At 47.2% G+C, this 22,280-nt stretch overlaps 1 protein-coding gene across 1 annotated transcript in view; it reads left to right on the top strand.

Moving 5' to 3' along the window:
* Positions 1 to 22,280, top strand: part of DIS3L2 (DIS3 like 3'-5' exoribonuclease 2) — a 182,270-nt gene that overhangs the window by 143,265 nt on the left and 16,725 nt on the right. Inside the window, exon 15 of the mRNA XM_053951730.1 lies at positions 1,783 to 1,862. Coding sequence (XP_053807705.1) covers positions 1,783 to 1,862 — 80 coding nt within the window. The remainder of the gene's footprint in view (positions 1 to 1,782; positions 1,863 to 22,280) is intronic.

Raw genomic sequence — 22,280 nt, 5'->3', positions numbered from 1 at the left:
TGGGGAGGTTCCTTTGTTTCTTGCTGACCTCCTGCTCCCATGTGGTAGCTGCCATGTGCCATCATAGCATCTGGAGAGGCTGGATCCACAATCAGGCTTCATGGATCTTGGCCAGAAGAAGCATCCCCAGCCAGCCCTGCTGGCCCTGCCATGAACACTGCTCTCCAAAGTGGATCTGAGTGATCTTGCTTGGGGCAAGGTCAGGGCTTGCAAGAAGGGGAGCTGTGGAGAGTGTTAAGAGGTCACTGTCTTGACAGTGCTGTGAGCTGTGATATGTGTACCATGGACACTCATGTTATGTGGTGTTGCACGAGCTTGTGTTTCAGAATGGCTGTGGAAGTCAAGGGAGCTCAGCTGAATTTGGCCTCAGCCTAGTACTTGGTTCTTAAGTCAGTATTCAAGGTGGTGAATTTTTCAATGATTTCTTGGCATGCAGTTTTATTTGGGTCAGTGAGAGCACACTGTGTGACTTTGCTAGTCTTTAGGGAAGGGAAAATCAGTGCATCATCTAGTGATTCAGCACACAGGGTTTCTTTACAGCCTACAGGAGAAAGATGTTTTAATTCTGTGTTCATTCCTGAATAAGCCATTAATTTGAGTTAGCAATTTTCTTGGAGTCCAGAGGAGAGGAGTCTGTAATCAAATGCAGTGGCTCAACACTGCTGTCCTCATTTCCTTGCTTAAAAAGGTCGGGCTTATCATAACAAACCTCCTTTGACTTTTAGCCCTTGTGGTGATCTTCCCAGACCATTTCAAGAGTCCTGCACAGTCCAGCACTGGCAACAACCCTGCTGATAGTAATCTCTGTGACCCCATAAACATGCATGAAGACTGGCAGCGACCTCCTCTAAAGGATGATTTACCCCTCTTACCCTCCCTGTTGGCTCCTGGTCAAGGTCTGCAGCTCTTCAGCTGAGCCCAGGGGCTCATGGCTGTGAGAACTGGTGGGACATTGACCTGGGGGCCAGCAGCCTTCCCCAGGGTAATGAGGAGCTGCTTGGATGTTCAGGGCTATTGCAGAACTCAGTTCCATGCTGTTTTCTAGGGAGTTCAGTGTATAAAATCACTGAAGACATTTTCAGCAAAAAAGTCTCCCCACAGAACCATTCTGTTGCTTGTTGAAAGAGGATTAATTTTTCCCCCTTAATAAAACAAGCTGTGTTTGAAATCCAAAAACCCTTGCTGAATGCCTTCTTGGAGCTGCAACCAAAGCAGCTTCCAGGTCCCATTATAGCCCGCTGCCGGAGGCGGATCCAAACTGCAAACCCTTCTAACAGCTCTTTAATAACTCTGCACAGAAGGAAAAATCTGTCACCTTTCCCTCTGTGGTTTCTCCTCTGTTCTAATGCACTGGAGGAACGAGATGGAGCCGGGAAAGTTTTCAGAGAAAGACTCGTGGGAACTACAGCTGCCGATGGAGAAACTCATTTCTGTAGTGTCTGAGGGGAACCGCAGTCGCTTTGGTGAAGGCTGGTGTGTGTGGGTGGGTTTGGAGGGGTGAGCTGTTACAACCCGTGCATTTCAGAGGAACCACGAACACTTTATAGTAACAAAGGGTGGAAAAAGCAAGAGGTTTCTGCAATGCATGTGACTTTTCCCTGAGGTTTGGAACCCCACAGCATGTTCCAGGCCATGGTGTTTGCGTGTCAGCCTTGGTGAGTTAAGCTTTCTCCCACAAGCCTTGCTTGAAGTTGCTGTAATGACCGAAAGCCTAAAATGTTGCTTTTTTTTTTTTTTTCTCTCTCTCTTTTCATTGTCCCACACCCCTTCTCGTCTGTGCAGATGAAGCTCTCATTTACCTTGGACCAGGAGAGTGGGATGCCTCAGGGCTGTTATATCTATCAGTACCGGGACAGCAACAAGTAAGTCCTGTGGAAGATTACACGCAACAAACACGGGAGGGTGCAGGGAAAGGAGACTGCCCTGCCTTCTGGCAAAGGGATCACAACTGCTTGTACCACTTAAAAGTAGATTAAAGAAAGCCTCGGGCTTGACCTGAAACTGGGAACAGCTCCTATAAAGGCCAGATTCTTTAAAATGCACGAGGCCCTGCAGCCCCTTTTTTTTCTCTAGCTTTTAAAAGCTGCTTTTATTTGTCTAAAAGGCCTGCTCTTGGGTACCTCAGGCTCTGACGGAGCTCACCTGGGCTTTGCCCAGGGGTGTTTGCAACTCACACTTTACACTGTTGGGGTGACTCTGGGGGAAAGCACCCAAAGGCTGCAGAGCACTTGAAAGCAGAGCCATCACCTGTGCTTAGCTAGACCCACAGAGCACCCCGTTCTCTCTGCTGAAGCTCATGCAGAGGTTCACTGAGTACCTGTGTGGTACCATAGCCCCAGTGCAGCCACGTGCTCTGTTTTTGTAAGATACTATATGATATTCAAGCTTTGGATGTGTTTGGAGCACAGAGTCCTCTATTTCTAGGTATTCTGCCTATTTTTACTAGCTGCTGTAGTGAATTGGCACCCAAGATGTTTTTATTTCAAATCACATTCTCATTATCAAATTGACAGCAGCAGCAGAGTTCAGGATATTTCTGTGTTTGCCCTGAATACCAGCATGTCATAAATCCATGGCCTGTTACTCCACCCATGTAGTTCTGCTTCTTGCCAGTTATTCAAGTTAACCTAAAAAACGAGAGTATATGAAATTGTCAATGAACAGATCAGTCTGTAATTAGATCTGCTCAGAAAGGCCAACAAGAGCAGTCCCAGCAAGGAATAGGGACATCTGCAAATGCACAGAGCAGTGTCTTAGCTGAGAAATCTTAATATTTAAACAAGAAAGGAGATAATTCATGGCAGACTCCTTCCTGCCTATGGGTGGGTGATTAGCACGTGGTACATGGTCCCATCCCAAGTATCCCAGGCCCAGAGCCTTGCATGAGCAGAGCTGGTGCCTCCAGCACCACCAAGCTCACAGGGCAACGTGCAGTTCAGCGCCAAAGCATCAAATCAACAAGGGAGGAGCGTCTGTTTTTGAGGGTTTTAAAGACAGTGGCACACAATGGACAGTGAGGAAAAGAAACCTCCCCCCCAGGCCTGCTGGGCTTTGTTGAGGATGTTTATAGACCAGTGTTTCTAATTGTGTGGTGTATATCTCAAAAATCAGCAGCTGTGGTTTTTCTGCCGCAGACCCTCCTCTCCCCAGGCTCTTGTGGGTGTTTTCTGCCATTGTTTGAGGAAACCCCAGGGACATGAGTAGAGCTGTTTTGTTTAAGTGCTAAGGCCAGTAGCAATTCTTCTTGGTGCTGTTAGCTGTGAGAGGCCCAGTGTGTGACAGAGTAGCTGTGTCATGTTAACAGCTGTTGATTGAGAGATGTATGGCTGTGTCCTGCGATTCTGGCAAGCATGGGAGCTGAGCCACCCTGGGCCATGCCAGCCAGGATCGTGGCTTGAAAAAATACATTGTGGGCAGGATGAGTGCAATTGCAAGTAAATCCAGACTTTGCATGTGCCTGACAGATCCAAACAGCAATTACACCTCCATGCAGGCCCCTGTACTTAGTATTTCATAGCTTGCTTGACCAGCCTGGGGGGAGCAGGATCCCTTTTCCCAGGGAGAGCCTTGCTAGGTTTGTACACACGCTTACCCCCTAAACCCTGCATGCAGCCCAGTGCTTCTGACAGTCCTTGGCTGGGGAACTGAAGCGTGAAGGTCTGTGCTATGGCTGACACATTCTTGCAGGTAAAATGCCCTTGAGCTGAACATGTGCTTGGTTCTAGTTGTACCCTGGGTGATTTTGGAGGAGCTCGTATGTGCTGCAGCTTTGTTAGCAACAAGAACTTTAAATTTGAATAGTGTTGGGAAGCACCAAACGTGGCTCCTGCTCAGCCAAGCAGAGACTGTTGTTCTCAAGCACTGGGCCTGTCATAGGGTTAATCTGATGTCCATGCAGTAACATGGCATTTGTCACAATGGTTCTTCCTTATAGTAATTTTCCAGGGTAACTTGTAGGGCTTGTGTTCTCCCAAGTGTAGTTAGGCTTTGACAGTACCCATCAGGACTCAGGGGGTAACAGCTCTTCTGCCTCCAGAAGATGTAGCCAGAAGCTAAAGCAACATAACCTTGGTGTCTCCGTTGTATTTTGGAACCATTTACAGCCCACAGAAGAAATACTGGTGACACACTGCAAGCTCATGCATGGGAAGGACAGGAAATATGCACCCTAGAGCCCAGTGCCCTCAGCAAAGCATCAGACCTGAAACTTGCTCTAGGGAAAGACTTACGGCAGGCATCAGGTGTGTGAAGCTCTTGGGCTGCAGCTTTAACAGGAGGAAGCTGAGGTGATTCTGGCTGGCAGAAACCCATTCTGACCTGGGGAGTGCACTCAGTGCCCCAGAGATCTGCACCAGCCAGGCTGTGCGTGTCAAGGCTTGGTGTCACCCTGGTCACTGATGGAATGTCCCTTCCCCTCCAAGTGGCAAATGCTGTTCCAAGCTGCAGCCAGACGGGGCCACCGGAGAACAGCAGATATTGGTCTCCCGCTTGGAGAACAAAGGACTGCAGCATTGCTGAAAGTGTAATTACCAGAGCAATTAAATTTTCTATTGATTAGGAAAGAAGTGCCATGCAGGCTCTTACAAGGGCAATCAATTGGAATTTGTTCCCTTTAAAACGATAAAACCCTTCCAAGAAAATGTTGCTCCTCCAGTCAGCTGTCTGTTGCCTGCCTATCTACAGGAGCGGGACCATTCATGGGCACAGTACTCGCCCACCCCACCCTCAGTGCCAAGCACTTTGAGTGGACTGGACTCAGTGGAGCCTTAGAAGTCTTGGAAACCTTGGATTGAGAGCAAGAGAGGTGCTGAGCACCCAGCTGCTTGCCCTGCCCTTCCAACCCCCGCTATAATTGATAGGTATCCAGTGGCACTTGATAGTCCCAGTGGCAGCTTGGAGCTGTATGGAGGAACGGGGCTGTTACTGCCCCTGCAGTCACAGGGGTGAGACTGGGGAACATCACTTCTCCTCTTCCTCCTGCTCAGACCTAGGCATTTTCATCCCCTGGGCTACCAGTCCTTCCCAGCCTGTTTGTCCTTCCTGGCCCCAGAGGAAGTGGCTTGACCTGACAGAAGCAAGCAGTGTGCTTTCTCATTTTTAAGCCATGTTGCTTAAATTCTCCCTAAGGGAGATCAGTCAGTGTAATGGCCAGAGCCCCAGGCTGGTGCTGTCCAGCAAGGGGAGCACTGTACTGTGACACAGACAGACAGTGATGGGTGCTGGGTGACACTTGGAACAGGAGCATACTGTCAACCCTCAGATGGCCCTAGAACAGTGACATCAAGGAGGGGACGGCCCTGCCAGATGTCCTGTCAGGTGTTGACACAGCACACGTCAGGTGTTGACAGTGGGACTGGCTTTCTTTCACTGTCACCTGACACAGGCTGGATTTCTCTGATCCTGCACAGGATCCAATTGCAAAACCCAGCCAGGCAGTAAAAGACCATCAAGTTAATTCGCATCCACCATGGCTCATGAATCCTGTCTTGCAACATGCACTCACCAGGTCCCTGCTCCAGGAATGTGTTATGGGCTGTGCTGAGGAAGCTCCAGCTGCCCACTCTGAAGCCAGCCTGCCTGGCATGCCTGGTCCTGCTCCTGTGGGCTGCCAGGCAGCAGGAAGGATGAGGTTCTTAAAGGTTACGGCTCGGCATTAAAGACTTCTTCCAGCCTGTGTGCAGGAAGAGCCAAAGCCAATTCGAGATCCCCTTGGAAGAAATTAATTACAAGTCCAGTGTCTTTTGGCTGTAGCCAAGAAATAGAAAATGCAATCTGTTCTCTGCACTCACCATCACTATCCAGATGCTTCTCTGGAGGCCTTCTAGGCTCTGCCCAGCTACCCTCAGCAAGTCTGATCCTTCAAATGCCTTTGTCTTCCCTCCCAAGACTCTCTGATTACTGCCACCTTTCTCAGATGATGCAGTGCTCAGGGTCTCTGCCATCCCAGACCAGGGAGGTGTAAATCTCTGTCAAGCATGACACTTTCTTGTCCCCAGCTGGTACTTCTCTACCATGATTTTCCTGCTCCCTCAGTGTCCAGGTTTTGGTCTGTTTTTGAGGTCCCTTCCCCACATCCCAGATTCCACCTTTGCCAATAGACCAGCTTGCAGCTCACCAATGAATTTCATTTTAATTCTGTGCTGCAGCTGCAGTTTGTGTCAGGATTATGAATTTGCAGTGGGGGCTTTCATGTTCTCTTCAGAGTAATTTCAAAACCCAGAGGAGCAGCATCTTGCATGGAAGCACTTAGAGACCTCTTACAAAAGCAGCATTGGAGTATTGATCACTTTTTCTCTCTGGGGACCCGGAGTGCTGCACATTGAGCTGCTGTGCAGTGTAGCCACTTGCGGGCAGCACCACACAACTCTTCAGAATGAGAAGTGAAAAACAGCTCCAGTTGAAAGGAAAAGTGGTGCCCCCTTTTATATAGAGATCAGTGATATCTGGTACATTGGATTATCACTTGAAACACCAGGACTTCAAATGTCAGGGTGCATGCACTCCTGATGCTGACAGGCTCATGATACATAATGCTGTTTGGGTTACCAACCGAGCTCCTCTGTGCAATCTTTTCATAAGGTGAATGTAATATCTGCAGTGATGTACCCAATGTGACATCAAGAGAGCCAACCTATAATTATGCTGGAATCGTCTGAATGGGTTATTTGTCACTAACACTTTAGCTCACTCCATTTATCACTCCTATTCAGGACTGCAGCAGTTTTGGTGTAAACAGAGTTTGGGTCGAGGTTTGGGGGGGGTTTGTTTTTCTGAAAAAGAGCAAAGCAGAATTGTTTGGAGTTTATTCTTTTTTGCTAGAAGAGTTGTTGACTGTCAGTGCTAGGAAGAAAATATGTACAGCAGCTGACACAGCTGCTGATTTGTTTTCAGAGATACTTTCCAGGTGTACAGCTCATGTGTTGGACTTTAGCATGGGCCTGATTGTTCTGCAATGAGCTGGCAGGTTTACTGCGTTTTGTTCCTTTTGAGAAATTGAGGCTTGCAGAGTGGGTTGTTTGCACAAGGAGCTGCTGCACAGCTCACACAGTCCCTGGGTGCCTGACCTGCCTTATTACATGGTTGTTTCCTGGTACACATCCCAGTGAAGCAGCACTGCTTCTGTTGGTGTAAAGGAACTCCCCTGGTGGCATCTGATTTCCCAGTTAGTGATCAAGCCATACCCCACTCCAACCTGCAAGGCTAGAGAAGTCTCTGAAGGTGGCATCTTCTCCTGTTTGTCTTGCCTGGTGAACTGGAATTTCATGGGGAAAATCCATGTACATGTCTTTTGACATCACAGGCTTGGACAGATGCTCTCTTGCAGCAGTTATTCACCTGAAACTTGTGAAATGCTTTGTTTAGATTTCAGAACAAAATAAAATCATTGCAATTACCAGGGAAAAAAAAAAAAAAAGATAGCACATTGATCTTTCATTTTGATACCATGTGTTGTTTTCTATTTCACTGTTGACACTAAACTTTACACATGCACTCCCTTCACCTGCCAAGTGCATCCTTCACCCGCCAAAGGGTGAGCATTGGAGTTTACCAGCAAGGCTGGTGAATTATTCTGTCACTGTACATGGAGATAAACCAGTCCTCCTGGTTTTGGTATTGGTTCAGTAAAGGGTAAATTGACCAGGAGAATAAGTCTGGAGGTTGACCTTTAAAACTTTGAAAGATATGTAATCCTTCCTGCCTAAGGCATGAGCTTGGTTTTCTGTCTTGCACCTCCATGGCTGTTGGGACATAAGCTGCAAAACAGCCTTTATCACTTGAGACTTTGAGGAGCAGAGTTGTTATTTCCTTCCAGAGGGGCCCCTATGGCCATTCCTAGCTGGGGTAAAAGGACTATTGCAAAAGGCTCTGCCCAGGTACTACATAGCTGCTTTTCTTGACACAGACTTGTCTCCTCCTGCTGCTTAATAATAGTTTTCCAGTCCATCAGAGCTGTAGAAATAGTAACTGCCAAATCCTTGGAGTGTCAGTGCAATGAGGAGGATGCAAATGGAAAGGGTGATCAAGGAAACCCGCCTTCTTCTTGAGCACGCAGATGGGATTTGAACATAACCTTATCCCTGACAAACAAATGTTTGAAGCTTTCTTTGGTGACTTACACAGTATCCCACAGTGACGAGTAGCCCTCTTTAAATCCTCAGCAGGGTTCCAGAGCAGTCAGTGTGTGGTCCCACCCACAAGAGGTAGGAAGGACTGGGCTCTTAAATCCCAGTGAACGTGGGACCTCTCTTTTCTCCCTAGACTGAATCAAAGGAGGTTGTCATCTTACCTGTTTCAGTGTTTGCTTGGGAAGGAGCTGTAAAACCTCCTTGTGTCAGTGTTAGGTGTCTGGGTATTTGGTGGCAGTCAGGTAGGTGAGAACATCAGCTGCAGTTGTAATTGAGTCAGAGATGCTGTCTCCATGTGTCATCCCAGAGATCTGTTTACATATCCATTTGTTTAACAATATGTTTGAAAGCCCTCAGCAGCATTTCAGCACCATTTCCCTGGCCTGTATGTGTCTGACTAATGCTCAAGGCAGTGAGCTATATCTGGACTCGAATTGCTAGCCTGTACATATGGGTTTCTTAGCAGCCCTGAATTGGATGAGTCTGTGATTAGCCCTTATGAACATGGGAGAGGACAGATGTGACGTGAGAAAGAATGAATAATCATCCCTCCACAAGAAGCACCTCTCAATTTCATCATGAACCCAAGCTGCAGAATTGATTTTATGTCAAGGAAGGCACTCTCCTGAGCTGGGATCTGGCTAGAAAAATCACCAGACCCCCTAGCTATCCCTCTCCCAGTAGAATTTCTAGGCATGTCTTTTTTTAACAATTAGGGAAACAGAGTCCTTGTTTTGGCCTAGTCTCTGTGTCATTGAATGTACAGGCATAGTGCAGAGTGACTTCTCTGCCAGTAGCAGGTTTTGCTGGCCACCCTGGGATGTTACAAGCAGGGAATGCTGGGATAGTGGGTGAGAGGATGTGCTGCCTTCTTTTGCTTTGTCAGGATGTGCTTTGGTACAAAGGATGGAGAGTTGCTTGCAGGGACAGTCAGTGGGGTAAGACTGAAGGTGATGAAGGGAATCCTGAGTACTTGGAGCTGGCTGTGATGAGGGATGCTCTGCTTGGGGATAAACCTCCCATTCCTGCTTGACATCCTGCTGTTGGATCTGTGCTGTCTGCCCGCAGGGAGCCAGGGTTTTGGTTTGCCACAGGCAGGACCTCTGTGGTCTGTGCAGCACTGAGTACCTTGGTTTCCCAGGACATCAGCAATGTGAGCTGGAGTAACTGGGTGGATTGTCAGCCAGCTGGGACTGCTCTCTCATAAAGAGCTACTGGCTGAAAGCTGAAGAGTTCAGATTAGAAATAAAGCATGCATTTGAAAGGCAAGAGAGATTAACTGAAAATTGGGCCAAGAGAGGAACAGGGAATTCTCTTTCAAGGACAAATGCACTTCTGGAATGTGTTTTAGACCCTGCAACTATTTTTTAACAGAGTAGTAGCAACCTGAAGGCCTCCAGGCACACGGCATCAGCTAGTGAAATAATCCTTCCAGTCTTAAATCCCTGACACATTGATCTGTGTTAATGTAAAAGACCAGTTTTGCACTGACACCACTTCTCTCTCCATATACTCTGCTGAGATGGGCATTCCATGGACCTTATTGAAATTATGTCCTAACAAATTAGAGGTTGAGAGTGGAACTATCTCTTCTTACCCTCTCCTGAACAACTAAGGTCCCAGTTCTATTTTTCCAGCTACTGCTGTGCATTGTTCTTGGTCCTGCTGCTTTTCCAATGTTTTTTTTTTTTTCCATGGTTCAGAGCAGCTACATTAGTCTGGCAATGGATTCCACTCTCTCCACACCTCCCTACTTCTTCTCCATCAAAAAAGGAACTCCAAGTCACATGCATGTTTTGTGTGCTCAGCTCCTCACTCAAGGTCACCCCAAGTGGGGTTCCTCTTACAGCTTAGCACTTTCACCTCTTTCAACTGGCCATGCATTACTCAGTCTGGAGCCTAATGGATTTGTAACCTGACTTTGCCTGTCTCGGACGTTCCCAGCGATGTAAGAGAATTTGGGCACAACTTCCTTTCAAGTTAATGGAAAGATCTTGCTTGGAAAGGATCTGCTTGAGGATCTGACTGTACTTTGCATTAATGTTTCCATTAATTTTAATGGAAGTTGGTTTGAATTTCTTCAGATCAGCTTTGAACATCTTAAATTTTGTGTCCTTCACCTGTCTCATCTGAAATGCAGCACTCTTAAATGAGCAGCCTCATTGCTGGTCAAGACATTCTGCAAGCTTTTTCTGCCTCTGGGAATGTCCTGTTCTCTGTTGATCCCACTGGACCCCTCGCCAGCTCACCACACATGGGGTAGGAGCTCCATGTCAGCTCCCAACTCAGAGGCTGTTCCTTGCATGGTCTCTGGCAAGTCACGTCGTCTGTTTCAGCTCCACCACCCTCCATAGAGTAAAAAAGAGCAAGAATCCTTGCAAGAATCTTCGGGGACGTTTTTATTAGCATTTATAAAGCACTTTGCCATCATCAAACAGAAGGGAATAGAGAAGAGTGAACTTTCATCATTGCCACACAACTCCCAGTTTCTGCAAAGCTCTGCTGCTGTGGGCATGATTACCTGCATGTGGCATTTGGCTGGTATAGGCAGATGCAGAGCCCAGCCTAGGTTTTAGTCTGGCTCAGGTCTTGTCTGGCTCTCCTGCTTCTGCAGGGCCACACTACTGTGGGCACTGGCCTGGTGAGCTGAGCGATGCAGGATCCCCCACTTTCCCTCCTACTTTCCTTGCTCTCTGCCCTTCAGCTCCTCCAGTAACTTTGACACTTGAACACAGCAGTGATGAACTGTTCCTGTACATTCTCACTGATCAGATCACTGCTCACTCCTGTCTTGTACAGCAGAGCTCTCGCCTGCCTCTGGGCTGCTCGTAGATATTTCTTCCCGTCTCCACTGAGCTGAGCAGAGACCGACATCTCGACTGCTCATCACAGCATCCCTGTGGTGAAAAGCAGCCCTGACAGAGCTCTTGTACATGTTGCATCTCTGGCATAATCTCATTTTTCTGAGACAGTCCAGGTTAAACAGTCTGATGTAGTAAAAGAGTTGATACAAGCCCTGCTCATCTCAACATAATCAATTTAGTGATCAGCTACACGTGCAGTTGTCCTGACTTTCAAGGAAGACCACATTGGTTTAGCCCCTTTGTAAGTACTCCTGGGAAGGACTTTGTGGTAAAATAGAACAAAGGTGAGGTGAGGATAAGTCATCTTATCATTAATGAGTGGTTCATGCTTTATTTAAACTCAGTGCTCATTTGCAGTTTTGCTGACAGACAGGCACCGCCTGGTGACATGTGGCTGGGCACAAGGGTCCAGGTTACAGGAGTGCACAGGGTCCACCATGCACAAAGAAGTCTGGTGTGACTTGTTTGCAGCATAAAGCAGGAGAAGCTGGGAGTAGACTGCCTGTGCTCACACACTCACTTGCAGCCAGGCAAGCCCCAGGTCAGTTCCAGCCTCCAACAATTAGTGAGACAGATTGAATCTAGATTGATCTACTTTCACAGAGTGAGCCAATTCCAGCAAGAAATTCTTCTTTCCCTGTGTTTCCATGTTAAAAGGAAGGACACCTTGTCAGATATGTGGATAAATGGGAAGAGCAGGGCAAGGTAGAAATAAATGTTGTGCTAATGCCTAGGAAGAATCATTAGGACAGAAAGGCATCATCGATGTGGCCGGGCTGGGGCTGATCCACATTGCTGTGTTGAAACTCTGCCTCTGGTAAGGGTACTGCAAAAGGCAGGATTCAAAAGGACTACGCTATTTATTGCATATTTGCAGCGTTTTGCAGAGTCAGAATCTGGTTCAGAGCAAGAGTTTTTGGCACCAGTAACAGCCTGGACCAGAGCAGTGATGTTTGCTGCAGGGAATTCAGGGGAATTGCCTTCTGGTGCTGTTCTTTGACAGATGCACTCAGGTCACTCAGATATTTCCAGTCACTGAGAGAAAACTGAGGTTGTGGGAGAGCAGAGAAGGACACATTGCTTCAGTGAGTGTACAAGAGCAGGAATACGCTGCTGAGATAAGATGGAGTTTATGTGGGTCTCCTTGGGGATGAGGTTTTGTGAGGGCAAATGGGAAGTGCAGAGCAGGGGATCAGTCCCTGGTCGAAACCAGTGGAGGAAGATCAAACATCTGTTTAATGCTGTGTGTCACACCAGCTATCCAGCCAAATTGTCATGACACTAACAGGGACATTTAACTGAGCTGGTTCTGGTCTGCCCTCTCTCTCTCAGCCACATCCTCTTGCTGCACTGTGATCAACAAGGACAGCAAAGAAACTGGAAAATCGGGCAGGACATTTCCAAGGAGCCTGGTTAACCCTGAAGGGTGCAGTGCTCTGGTCACAGCATGGCTGCACAAGCTGTTCTGCCCACGCAGCCAAGGCAGGACCTTTGCCACAGAAGGATCTCTCTGTTGCACCCAGTGTGCTCAATTTTTAAGGACACCATAAAAAGCAGTCAGAGAAGTATGACAGAGCACACCACAGCCAAACCAGTTTGGAGTTTGGCTTTGCATCACTGCAGGGAGCAGCAGGCAGGCCTGGAGAAAACAGCTTGCAAGCTGACTGACCAGAGAGCTGAGCGAGACAAAGGATGATTGTCCTGAGATCCGTCATGGGTGTAGCCATTTCCAAGCTCCCAAAAGTGCAAAGGGATGCTCTCCTAGCTGGCAGAGCAGTGAGGTTTTGTGCATGTTTATCCAGGGCTTTTGCCTGCATGATGCCAGTGCAAGAGCCGAGAGCTGCTGCTTGTCATTGACAGCTCAGCTATTGTTGCAAAGTATGATTTAATAGCAAGACTTGATTACAACATGCAAATGTAGCTGCCGGGGGACTATCTCAGAGGTTTGTGGAGATTAGCTGTTAAATTGGCCAGTGCAAAAACATTATTAAGCAGAGAACATAATTACTCATCTTGTGCCTCTGTAGTGTATAGAAGAGACAGATTTGTTTAAAAGCCAGCAAGTCCTATATGGAGAAAAGGCTTGTGTAAATGCCACGTCATGTACTGCTGTATGTTGCAGCATATTTTATTAGAGAAGCAACACCTAATAACTGCATTTGGGAACTTGTGGAAGAAATCCATTATATTATTCTGCACCATAAAAGCAAACCTAATGCCTAGTGTGTGAAGGCTGTGCAGATATTGAAACATCTCCTTTTGGTGGTAGTTGATTGCTATTATGGAGATTGCATCATATGGATATAAACAAATCCAGCACTTGATATGAAATCTGGGAGCCAGTTTTAGACTCATGCATCTGTCTTCTATCTGTGCACGTTCCCTCTGAAATGCATCAAGGTTCCCATTAACACCTTAAACGTAGAAAGTAGAGTCAAAACAAGACTGTCAGCACATACAAAATGAACAACCGGGCGTGTGCTTGCTGTAATGTAATTCCCTTTTAGTCCTAGAGCAGTCTGTGAAGTTTCTAGAATAAAAAGCTCATCTGTGTGTGAGGATACAGGGAGGAGGGTTGAAGTGTGGGGAGCTCCTTGGTTCTGCAGACCTGATTTGGGAGCAGGCTGTGGTTTGGGGATTTCCTCTTGCAGGGGGTGATGCACTGGCAGCTAGAAGGCTGAAATCAGATGTCAAAGTGCATTTGTTTAGTCAAAGGCTTACACAGTTTCAGGAAAATCTTTTAACAGAGGAGTTAGGAGGACTGAATTAGGGGAGCAGCTTGTTCCTAATGGAGTGTAGTTCCTGTAGTCCCAAGTGCTGGCATGGGAACGAGGTGATGTTGTCAGGGCTGTCATTGCTGCTGTGCTACAGTGGCTGCTGTTCACCCCTGATTCACTTCACTGGACATCTCCTCTCCAGCATCCCAAATGCTCTGCTGAGGCTTCACTTGTCTTAGCAGAAGGAAGTATCCTCCCAAGCCTAAGCGAGCAAGAGAAAGATTTCAAGGGGTTTTGATGAGAAGCTCCTTGCCATTCTTTTGTTGCAGCTCAAGAGCTTTTGTGCACCAGTAATTGCTCCCCAGGCTGGTTCCTGTGTGACTCAGAGCTGAATGTGGAGCTGCTGTGTGAACCTCAGCAGTATGTCCCAGTCACTCTAAATTTGAATTCATAGTCAGTCCTCCTTTCTCCTTTTGGATGTGTCCATGCAGATGTAGGCTTGCTCCTCACCTGCTCCAGACTGGTAAATTTGCCACAGCTGGAGGCATCACAGCTGTTCAGGTGGTGCAGGCAGGGAAACAATGCTTGTGGCTGGGCTTGTTTTCCACTCAGAGCCATGAAACAACTGAATCCCAAGACAGCTCACCAGCATCTGCTGGGGTGACTGTGGGGTCCCTGGGAAGCAGGTCTGGCTGCCTCCAGCAGCAGCAGCATCTCCCTGCTTTCATTACTCAGTGCCAAAAATACCTGTGAGTTGTTCGCAAGCCACAAGAGTCAGAGGGGGCAGTTCTGGAAAAGTCTGGTATCAGCTGGGGAAGGGAGAATGGCACATCTTGTCATCATTGAGCATGAAGGGATGGTACCTGCAGCTAGGTGCTGGGAGTGGGTAGAAGCAGGGACTGGGTCTGGGTTTCAGCAGGGGAGACTAGCTGAGGGTGGATCAGCTCTGTTGGCAGAGGAGCAGGAAGGGACTTGGGGCAGCATGGGCTGAGATGCTGAGTTAGGGCATCTTAGTCCCTGCACAGGCACATCTCAGTTACAGCTATTTTTAAATAATGTTCATTGATAGTTTGTAATGAAGCCAAAAAGTGGGAGAAACCAGGTAGCAATATTTCATAGTAGTTTTACCCCAGTTGCGTGAGGGCTGTGTGTTTGAGCTGCCTGCATCTCCCTAAACACCACGTGCACACTTTGAGGCTGTGTATCCAGTGAGCAGTACTGATAAATGCCATAAATTTCACGTGGTGGCAGAGTTACAACAGGAGTCTGCTAGCCAGGAAGGAGACAGAAGTAATGAAGTCCTCTGTTAATCTCCTTTTTTTTCTGTGTGTACAGCTTGGGTGTGCAAGAGATCCATCTGTTAAATGGCTGTTAACCTGTTCTCAGAGTCTGGAGTGCAAGAAGTTGTTTGTGTGATCCTCTTCTCTGACAGGACTGGTGCTGCCTACAGGAGATGCCCTTAGCTGCAAACTGAGGTACTCTAGGAAGAGTTGCAGTAGCTCTTGGTTCCATGAATTATAGTGTTTTACTGCACTGAGTAGTGTAGCACACTTTGAGGCAGGACCTGCTCCTCACAAGTCATAAGAGTTTGCCACTGCTGCTCTGAAACCCTGGCTGGAATAAGGCTGTGATAATTAATGGAGGTTAAAGTGCTCCTTCTGCCTGTGAGCTGGTTGGAAATGGAAATGAAGAACCTGTCACAATTGTGACTGGCTCTAAACTACTGTCAGGCTTTCCTCCTTCCCTTCCCCTACCCCAAGTGGAAAATTGTATTGGAAAGCAGCAGTTAGAGCACTTAAATCTTTCCACAGTTCATTTCAAGCTCCCTTTCTTCTTCCCAGCCATACCCAGGCCAGTTTGGGGCGCGGATGGGAGTCTCTGGCTGAAACTTGCAGGATGTTAAATAACAATGGGAGAGTGAGTTTCAAAGAGGGTATAATGTGCCTGGATTGCACGTACCCTAAGCTGTATTTCCCATGCTTTGACATTCAGCCCATCCATGCTTCACTCCCAAACTGTTTCCTTTCCCTATGGGATCTGTCTTGGTGTGATATGGAGCCCAGGCTGAAATGGGGTTGGTGCCTCTCTTGCTGTGGAGGGACATGCTCCCACAAGCATCCACAGAAGCTGCTGGTGTCTGTCATGTCCAGACAACAGTAAGTGAGCACATGAAGTGTGGGTGGTAACAGAAGCTGTTGTATCCCCTGTGGTGGGTTACCAGATTCTTGTAATCCCTACCTTTTTCCAGGTACTTGGATTGTCTGTTTTAACTATTGTGTGTCCCCTTTCTTAACACCTCTCGGCACAGTCATGTTGCTGCTGCAGGCAGTGGTTCTGAGTGGGTTTGTCCCCTGCTGAAACTGGTCAGTGAAGGGTATCTGATGGAGCTTCACCATCCTTCTCAGCTGTCCAGATTCAACAGGTTGATCAGTTGGAGGAAGCTTCCAAAGCTTTTACATGGATGTTACTGAGTAACCCTTGGTAGAGAGCTGAAGATCCAATACATAGATTGGACCCACTCCTTAGGGAAGTTTGCTGCCTCTCTGGGGCCAAGTTATAAAAGTGGAAACTTCCCACCCTGGTATGGCCCTCAGATATGATCCATTATTGATTTTTCACGTAGATAGCAATGATATTGCAACAAGAAGTCCAAGGGCATTCAAGAGATACTTCAATGGTTTGGGATGACTAAGGGATCAGGAGAACATGCAAAACCATCCCTATTCTTCCAGTTACAGGAAATTATAAGGGAAGAAACAGTAAGAAGCAGCAGGTCAATACCTGGCTCCAGGCCTGGGGTCACCGAAGAATTCGGGGTTTTTTTGCTCATAGGTTACTTTACACAACACCAGGCCTGATGGTGACAGACAGGATACACATGTCTCAAAGGGGAAAAAGGATTTTTCCCCAAGAGTTAATAGGTCTCATTGGAAGAGCTTTAAACTAGATTTGAAGGGGAAAAGGGATAAAACCAGGCTTCTTCTAAATGTACGTTTCCCCTGTTTATTCAAGGGTTAAGCAGTCTGAGAGACACAGCACTCATAGCCAGGTACCTGTCAGGCTTGGATTGGAGGCTCACCAAAGCATAAGGATATATGGTTTTATTTCTGTTTTGTCATTTGGAGATTGCTACTCAACATCTGTAGGACAAGAAAGCTCCAGAGCATCTTAGGATATGCCCTGTGTTCCAAGAGATGTTGTTATTTTGGCTTTGCAACATTCAAATGCAAAGTCAAGAACTGATGCCTGAAGTACTCCTCTTCCAAGGATTAAAAGGCACTGACAAGGCTTTGCAACATGACAGTGTTGCAAATCTTACTATGATCCACTGCTGAGATCCATCAGTTTCAGCAGCACAAATATGCTGACAGATGTGTGTGTCTGCTTTCTTGTGATAGTAGATTTTTTCAGGAGGTTGATCTGTGCTGCTGAACTCTGGAAGAGTTGGAAGGTAACATTGCAAGAGTTCTTCATCACACCTGGGTCTTAATTTTAACCAAGCTCCCTGTTGTCTCGTAAAACCCTGGCCAAAGGAGCAGTTCCAGGATATCATCATGGATCCAGCTTTGGTTTCTCTGTTCTTAGATGGAGCCGAGGGATCCATAAAAGTCAATGGAGGAACTAGCTGGAGTAACCAGGTTATGACCGTGACAATCAGAGATGGAGGTATTTGCTAAATTCACCCAGCAGCATGTGAGGCTTTGCAGACCTTGGCATCAAGAGAGCTTGTTCTCACTTCTGTACAATCTCAGTAGAGGGACTGGGACATGAAACAAAGTCCTTTCTTACAATGCAGCTCTGGAGAGTCATCATATCCATCGCTGGACTTGAAGGGTCCAAGACTCCAAGAAGTCCAGAAGGCTCTGGACTCCAAGGGGCCGTTCAGGGCCCGCTCTCACACTTGGCTTTCTCCATGGGATGTCCAGCTCCAGTGGGATGTTTATCCATTTTTTCCTCAATCCCGTTGTGTAAATGAGGTTAATTTCAGCCTGCTGTAATGTGTGGGCTCACTGGAACATGACTGTAAATCCAGATCTGAACATTTTCTTGTAATGGACATGGTGGTGGAATTGCATTGCTGCCTTTAACCTCAGGCTGTCCTTAGACCAAACTAGACTCTTCACAGCCCCTGTATCAGTAAATCAAACAGCTTTTGAATCAATGCACATAAAAGTCAAGGGAGAAAAGTTATGGATGGAAAAGACCCGTTGTGCCTTGAGCCTGTCCTGCTGCAGAGGGGGTAAAGCTCTCTTAGGAATTCAAGGCAAAGCTCCAAGCCTGCTGGCTGAGGCCAGGCAGGGTGAGAGTTCTGCTTGGGGAAATATGTGAGGTAGGGGGAGACTGCCTAAATTTCCTGCAGCTTTTCCATTCTGCTCATCTCTGCATTTTATTCCCTTGGCTTTATTTTTTGGGCAAGAAAACGGATGTTGGTTGTATATTCAACAAACCAAATATATTCATTCTCCTGATCATTGTTTTTCACTCAGGGCTATGTTTGACTTTTCCTTAGAAGCATGTTTTTCTCACCTAATATTTAGTTTAAGATCGCAGGAGCTGGATATAAAACCTTCTGGGACATTTTAATCTGCCAAGAGGCTGCTTGAAAGCAGAAGTTATCCAGCGTATTTAAGTAGCATATTTAGAAAACATCACCCCCAAATTCTGTGTTGCCTATTTCCCTTTCATTTCCCTGCCAACTTTTATTGGCTGTTTTAACCCCAATCTGCTGTCGGTGTCCCCCATACCTTGCTTCCCTCCCCCTCAGATTTCCATGTCTTTGAAAGTCCTGGTAACCAGAAGGTTCATGATTGCTTTGCAATCATTTCAGACCAAGAATAATACAGCCAGAGCCAGCTGGATCACTCACTCTGTATTGATACAACTGTTCCCCTTAACCTGCCCACACTCAGTGCTACAATTGCAAATCTGAGATTGAACCAGAGCAATTCTGGGCAGTGCTGTGAGCCCTGACCCATGGCCCTGCCTGGAAAGCAGCACCCCCAGCAGAGCATCCCATGGCCAGGGAGCAGCTACCTTTGAGTTTTGTCTGCTGGGGAGCTTGGGAACTTGCTAAGTTACATGTGTTTTCTGACATGGATCTTCTCAGAACCAGTGGTCCCAGTGGTTGTTCTGACTCCCTTGATCTGCATCCAGTTTCTCTTGAGCAGTCCTCCTCTGGCAAGGCCCTCGCTGAAGGCTGGCCAGTCTGGGTGTTTGCGTCTCCTGGAGGTCTCTTCCCATGAGCCCAAACAACACTTGTGACTATGGTTAAGAACTGGAACAAGCACCCAGAGAGGCTGTGAGAAAGTTGAAGGTGAAGATTGCTAGAACTCAACTGGAAAAGGCCAGCCTAAGCCAACTTTGAAGTTACTCTGCATTGCTTGGACCAGAGACTTGCACCAGAAGAGGGCATTACTTAGTAAGTCAGTGCCTGACTTCCACTTCATGAGCATCAGGGGTGTATGCTGAGTTGTTGTGCCACCGCTGCCTTTGGCTGCTGGATTATGTAGAATACTTTCCATGGTTTTGGTATTTTAAACTTTTTTTTTTGTTGTTGTTATCTTTTGTTGTTCACCTCTTCATGAGTTTCTGCAGACTCCTTGGTTGTCCCTGGGTCACATCCTGGTTGGTAGATGTATGCTCTCCCAGTCATTGGCCATGTCAGAGTATGCTTCTAGTCTGGAATGTTCATCCAGTAGTCTTTATTTCCCCCTTGACCATCAGATTATCTCCTGCTTTGGAAGTAATCAACTCTTTAATGCCATGTAAACTGGGAAAAAGCAAGTCCAAAGGCTGAAGGGTGTAACACACGCAGGGTGTGAATGTCTCCTCAGCAGGAATGTCTGGGAGAACATTAGCTGATGGGGAATGTGAAACAGGAAGGCTGGTTCTAGCAGTCTGTGACTCCCTGCGGCACTATCAGTTCTCTGGGTGATTAACTGTTTGTTCCTCCTTTAATGAAAACTTGTCTCAGATGAAACCACCATAATAGAAAGCTGATGTTCTGGAGCATTCCCAAGTGTAGGTTAATATTTACAAGCTATCAGGTTCAGGTTTTATCTCCATCCCTTGCTGGCACAGAGATAAAATCCTTTTAAAGATCCCTTCTGATCTTTCTGGTTCATGACATGGCTTTAGTAAGACACTTTCCATATGGAATGGGTAAATATCTTAATGGAAATGTAAGTTTTTCTCATCATTTCAGGGACTAGTAACAGATTAAGAGCCCCCCATGTACCAGGGGCCGTGGCTTATAAGGGAGCATAAGTGATGGACAGTATCTCTGCAGGATACTTGTGCTAGGAAATGTCAGAATATTATTTCTGCCTCAATGGCTTAAGATCATGTTTACCTAATGGACTTACACTTGCATTTTGCAGGTGTTGTGTTAATATTAATGTGTTGTCTGAATTGTTAATATTTCTTCACTTCAACATTACATTAATGAAGGCTGCAGGGGATGGAGAAAGACCTGGCTAATTAATTAAATCGGCAAAAAGCATCTTTAACTTTCCATCATGCTGCCCTTTGCTTCCACCTAATGGGTCTTGGCATTTCTGGTCAGCAGCCACGTAACACATGCTGCTGTAAGGGGCACTCACCAACGCACTTGCTAGTTTTTCTGACCCATAAATCACTTGCATAAACTTTTAATGGCGAGGAAAAGTGCCTTTCATTCCTGTTTCCTCCTTCCAGTGGGAAAGGCAGTCTGATAACAGGCGGCGCTGGCCTGATGTGTGGGGCTGGAGACTTTCCCGTCAGCAGAGGGGCTGTCTGCATTCATTCAAGAATTCTTTCCATTCTCCTCCTAGCCAGACTCTGGATGACATTAATATTATGTGTCTTGTCATAAGCTGTGCTTTCGGAGCCAGTGGCATATCAGACTGCACGTCTCAGGAATGTGGACTGCCTGGCTTGGACACTGGCTGTGTAGTATCTCCCCTCCTCTGCCCCATCCCAGCCCCAGCCTGGCTCTGAGCTCATTCACCCACCAAGAATTACCATGGACTGGAGAAAACTCAGGTCTCAGGTCCCTGCTTTGGCCCCAGGTGGCCAGGCAGCTCCCTTGCTTGGGAGCATCCTAATTCATTCCCACATGTAAGGCTTGCCAGCCCAGGTGGTCGTCGCTCTCATGAGACCTGTGAGTTGAGCACAGCATTGTGCATTAGTGATCCATCCTTATCCCTTCCCTGTGGCTCTGCAGAGTGGGAACAGGGCCCTTGCCATCACAGCTGCCTCTGAGAGCTGAGATCTTGGTGAGCTGGTGGCTCCTTGGAAAGACAAACCAGATCTGATACAGATCTGTGGAAAGCAGGACTGGGATTCGCAACTGCACAGCTTCTGAAGATGCAAGGATTGCAAACTCTTTCCCATTGTCTTCCCCACAAAGGTGAAGGGGTTGTGCGTTCAGGGAGGGTTTTTAACATTGCTATCACTGATGCTGGCACCCAGCACAAGTGGGAGGTCAATGTGGCAGTGCCAAGCAGCCCTGAGGACTGGAGACTTTCCTAGAAGAGGATATATATGAGGTGTGTGCCCACTCTGAGTGAGCAGCACTCCAGGGGTTTCTTTGGGACCCATGAAAAAAGGGATGTCTTGATCTAGGAAGGCCATTCCTGGATGGAGATCTTCCTCTGTGTGTGATGCTGAGAGTAAAGTCCTCTGCCCTGCGCGCAAAAATGTGGTAGTCCTGAGAAAATTGTGGAGAACAGTGGAGCTGAGACTAAGGGAACCTGCTGAAGTTGTGCCTCCACATCCTGTGTGGCCCAGCATGTGTAGGTCTAAGCTTTCATCCCTGGCCCACAGCAGCTAAGACTCTGTTTTGGCACAGAGGGACACTTCAGCACCATGCCAGGACTCTGAAAGTTGTCACAAATTTGCATGAAAAGGAGCAGACTGCAGTCATATTAACCTTTAATGAAGAGGCACAGCCCGCAGTGACTGCGTCCTCTGCAACACCAACACTTCAGTCCGAGGATGCCTCCTTTGCCATTTGAATCAAGACAACAGGGAGGATGATAGGACGGACAGATGTTGACTTTATCCCTTCCTTATGAACCACAGATGAGGGTCAGGAGCTCTAAGCTGGGCAAGTGGCCTTTTCCACCCACACAGCTGAGAGCCAAGAGGTCCCAAAGGCTCTGTGGCCAGTCGTGCCGTCCAGCGCTGCGATGTCTGGCCTGACGCTGTGCTGCCAGATGTAGTCAGCAGTTTCATTTAACAGGGCTGCAAAGTGACATTGATAATTTCAAAGAAACTCAGGCAAATGGCTGAGGCTTTTCTAGTGGTCTAAATCCCTGTGTGCAAACCAGTACATCAGGCTTTATGCAATTAATTCCTAATCATGCCAAATGCCTTCAGGAGCCCAGCATCAGCACTGAGAACTTAAAACAGTTTTCCACTGTACCACAGATAATTTGGATAAAGCAAAGAGAGCAGTCTTGTGGCCTTTCCAGCCTCAAGGTGTGAGAGTGGTCCATAAGTGAAATTTGTATTCAGAGAACCCTCCCATGCATTTGTGTTGTAGGCATCTATTACTGGGAAGGCACCATAGCTAATATAAAGGGCATTCT

This window comes from Vidua chalybeata, chromosome 10 (genome assembly GCF_026979565.1).
Source record: "Vidua chalybeata isolate OUT-0048 chromosome 10, bVidCha1 merged haplotype, whole genome shotgun sequence".
Classification (NCBI taxonomy): domain Eukaryota; kingdom Metazoa; phylum Chordata; class Aves; order Passeriformes; family Viduidae; genus Vidua; species Vidua chalybeata.
This window is presented reverse-complemented; position numbering and strand designations above follow the sequence as displayed.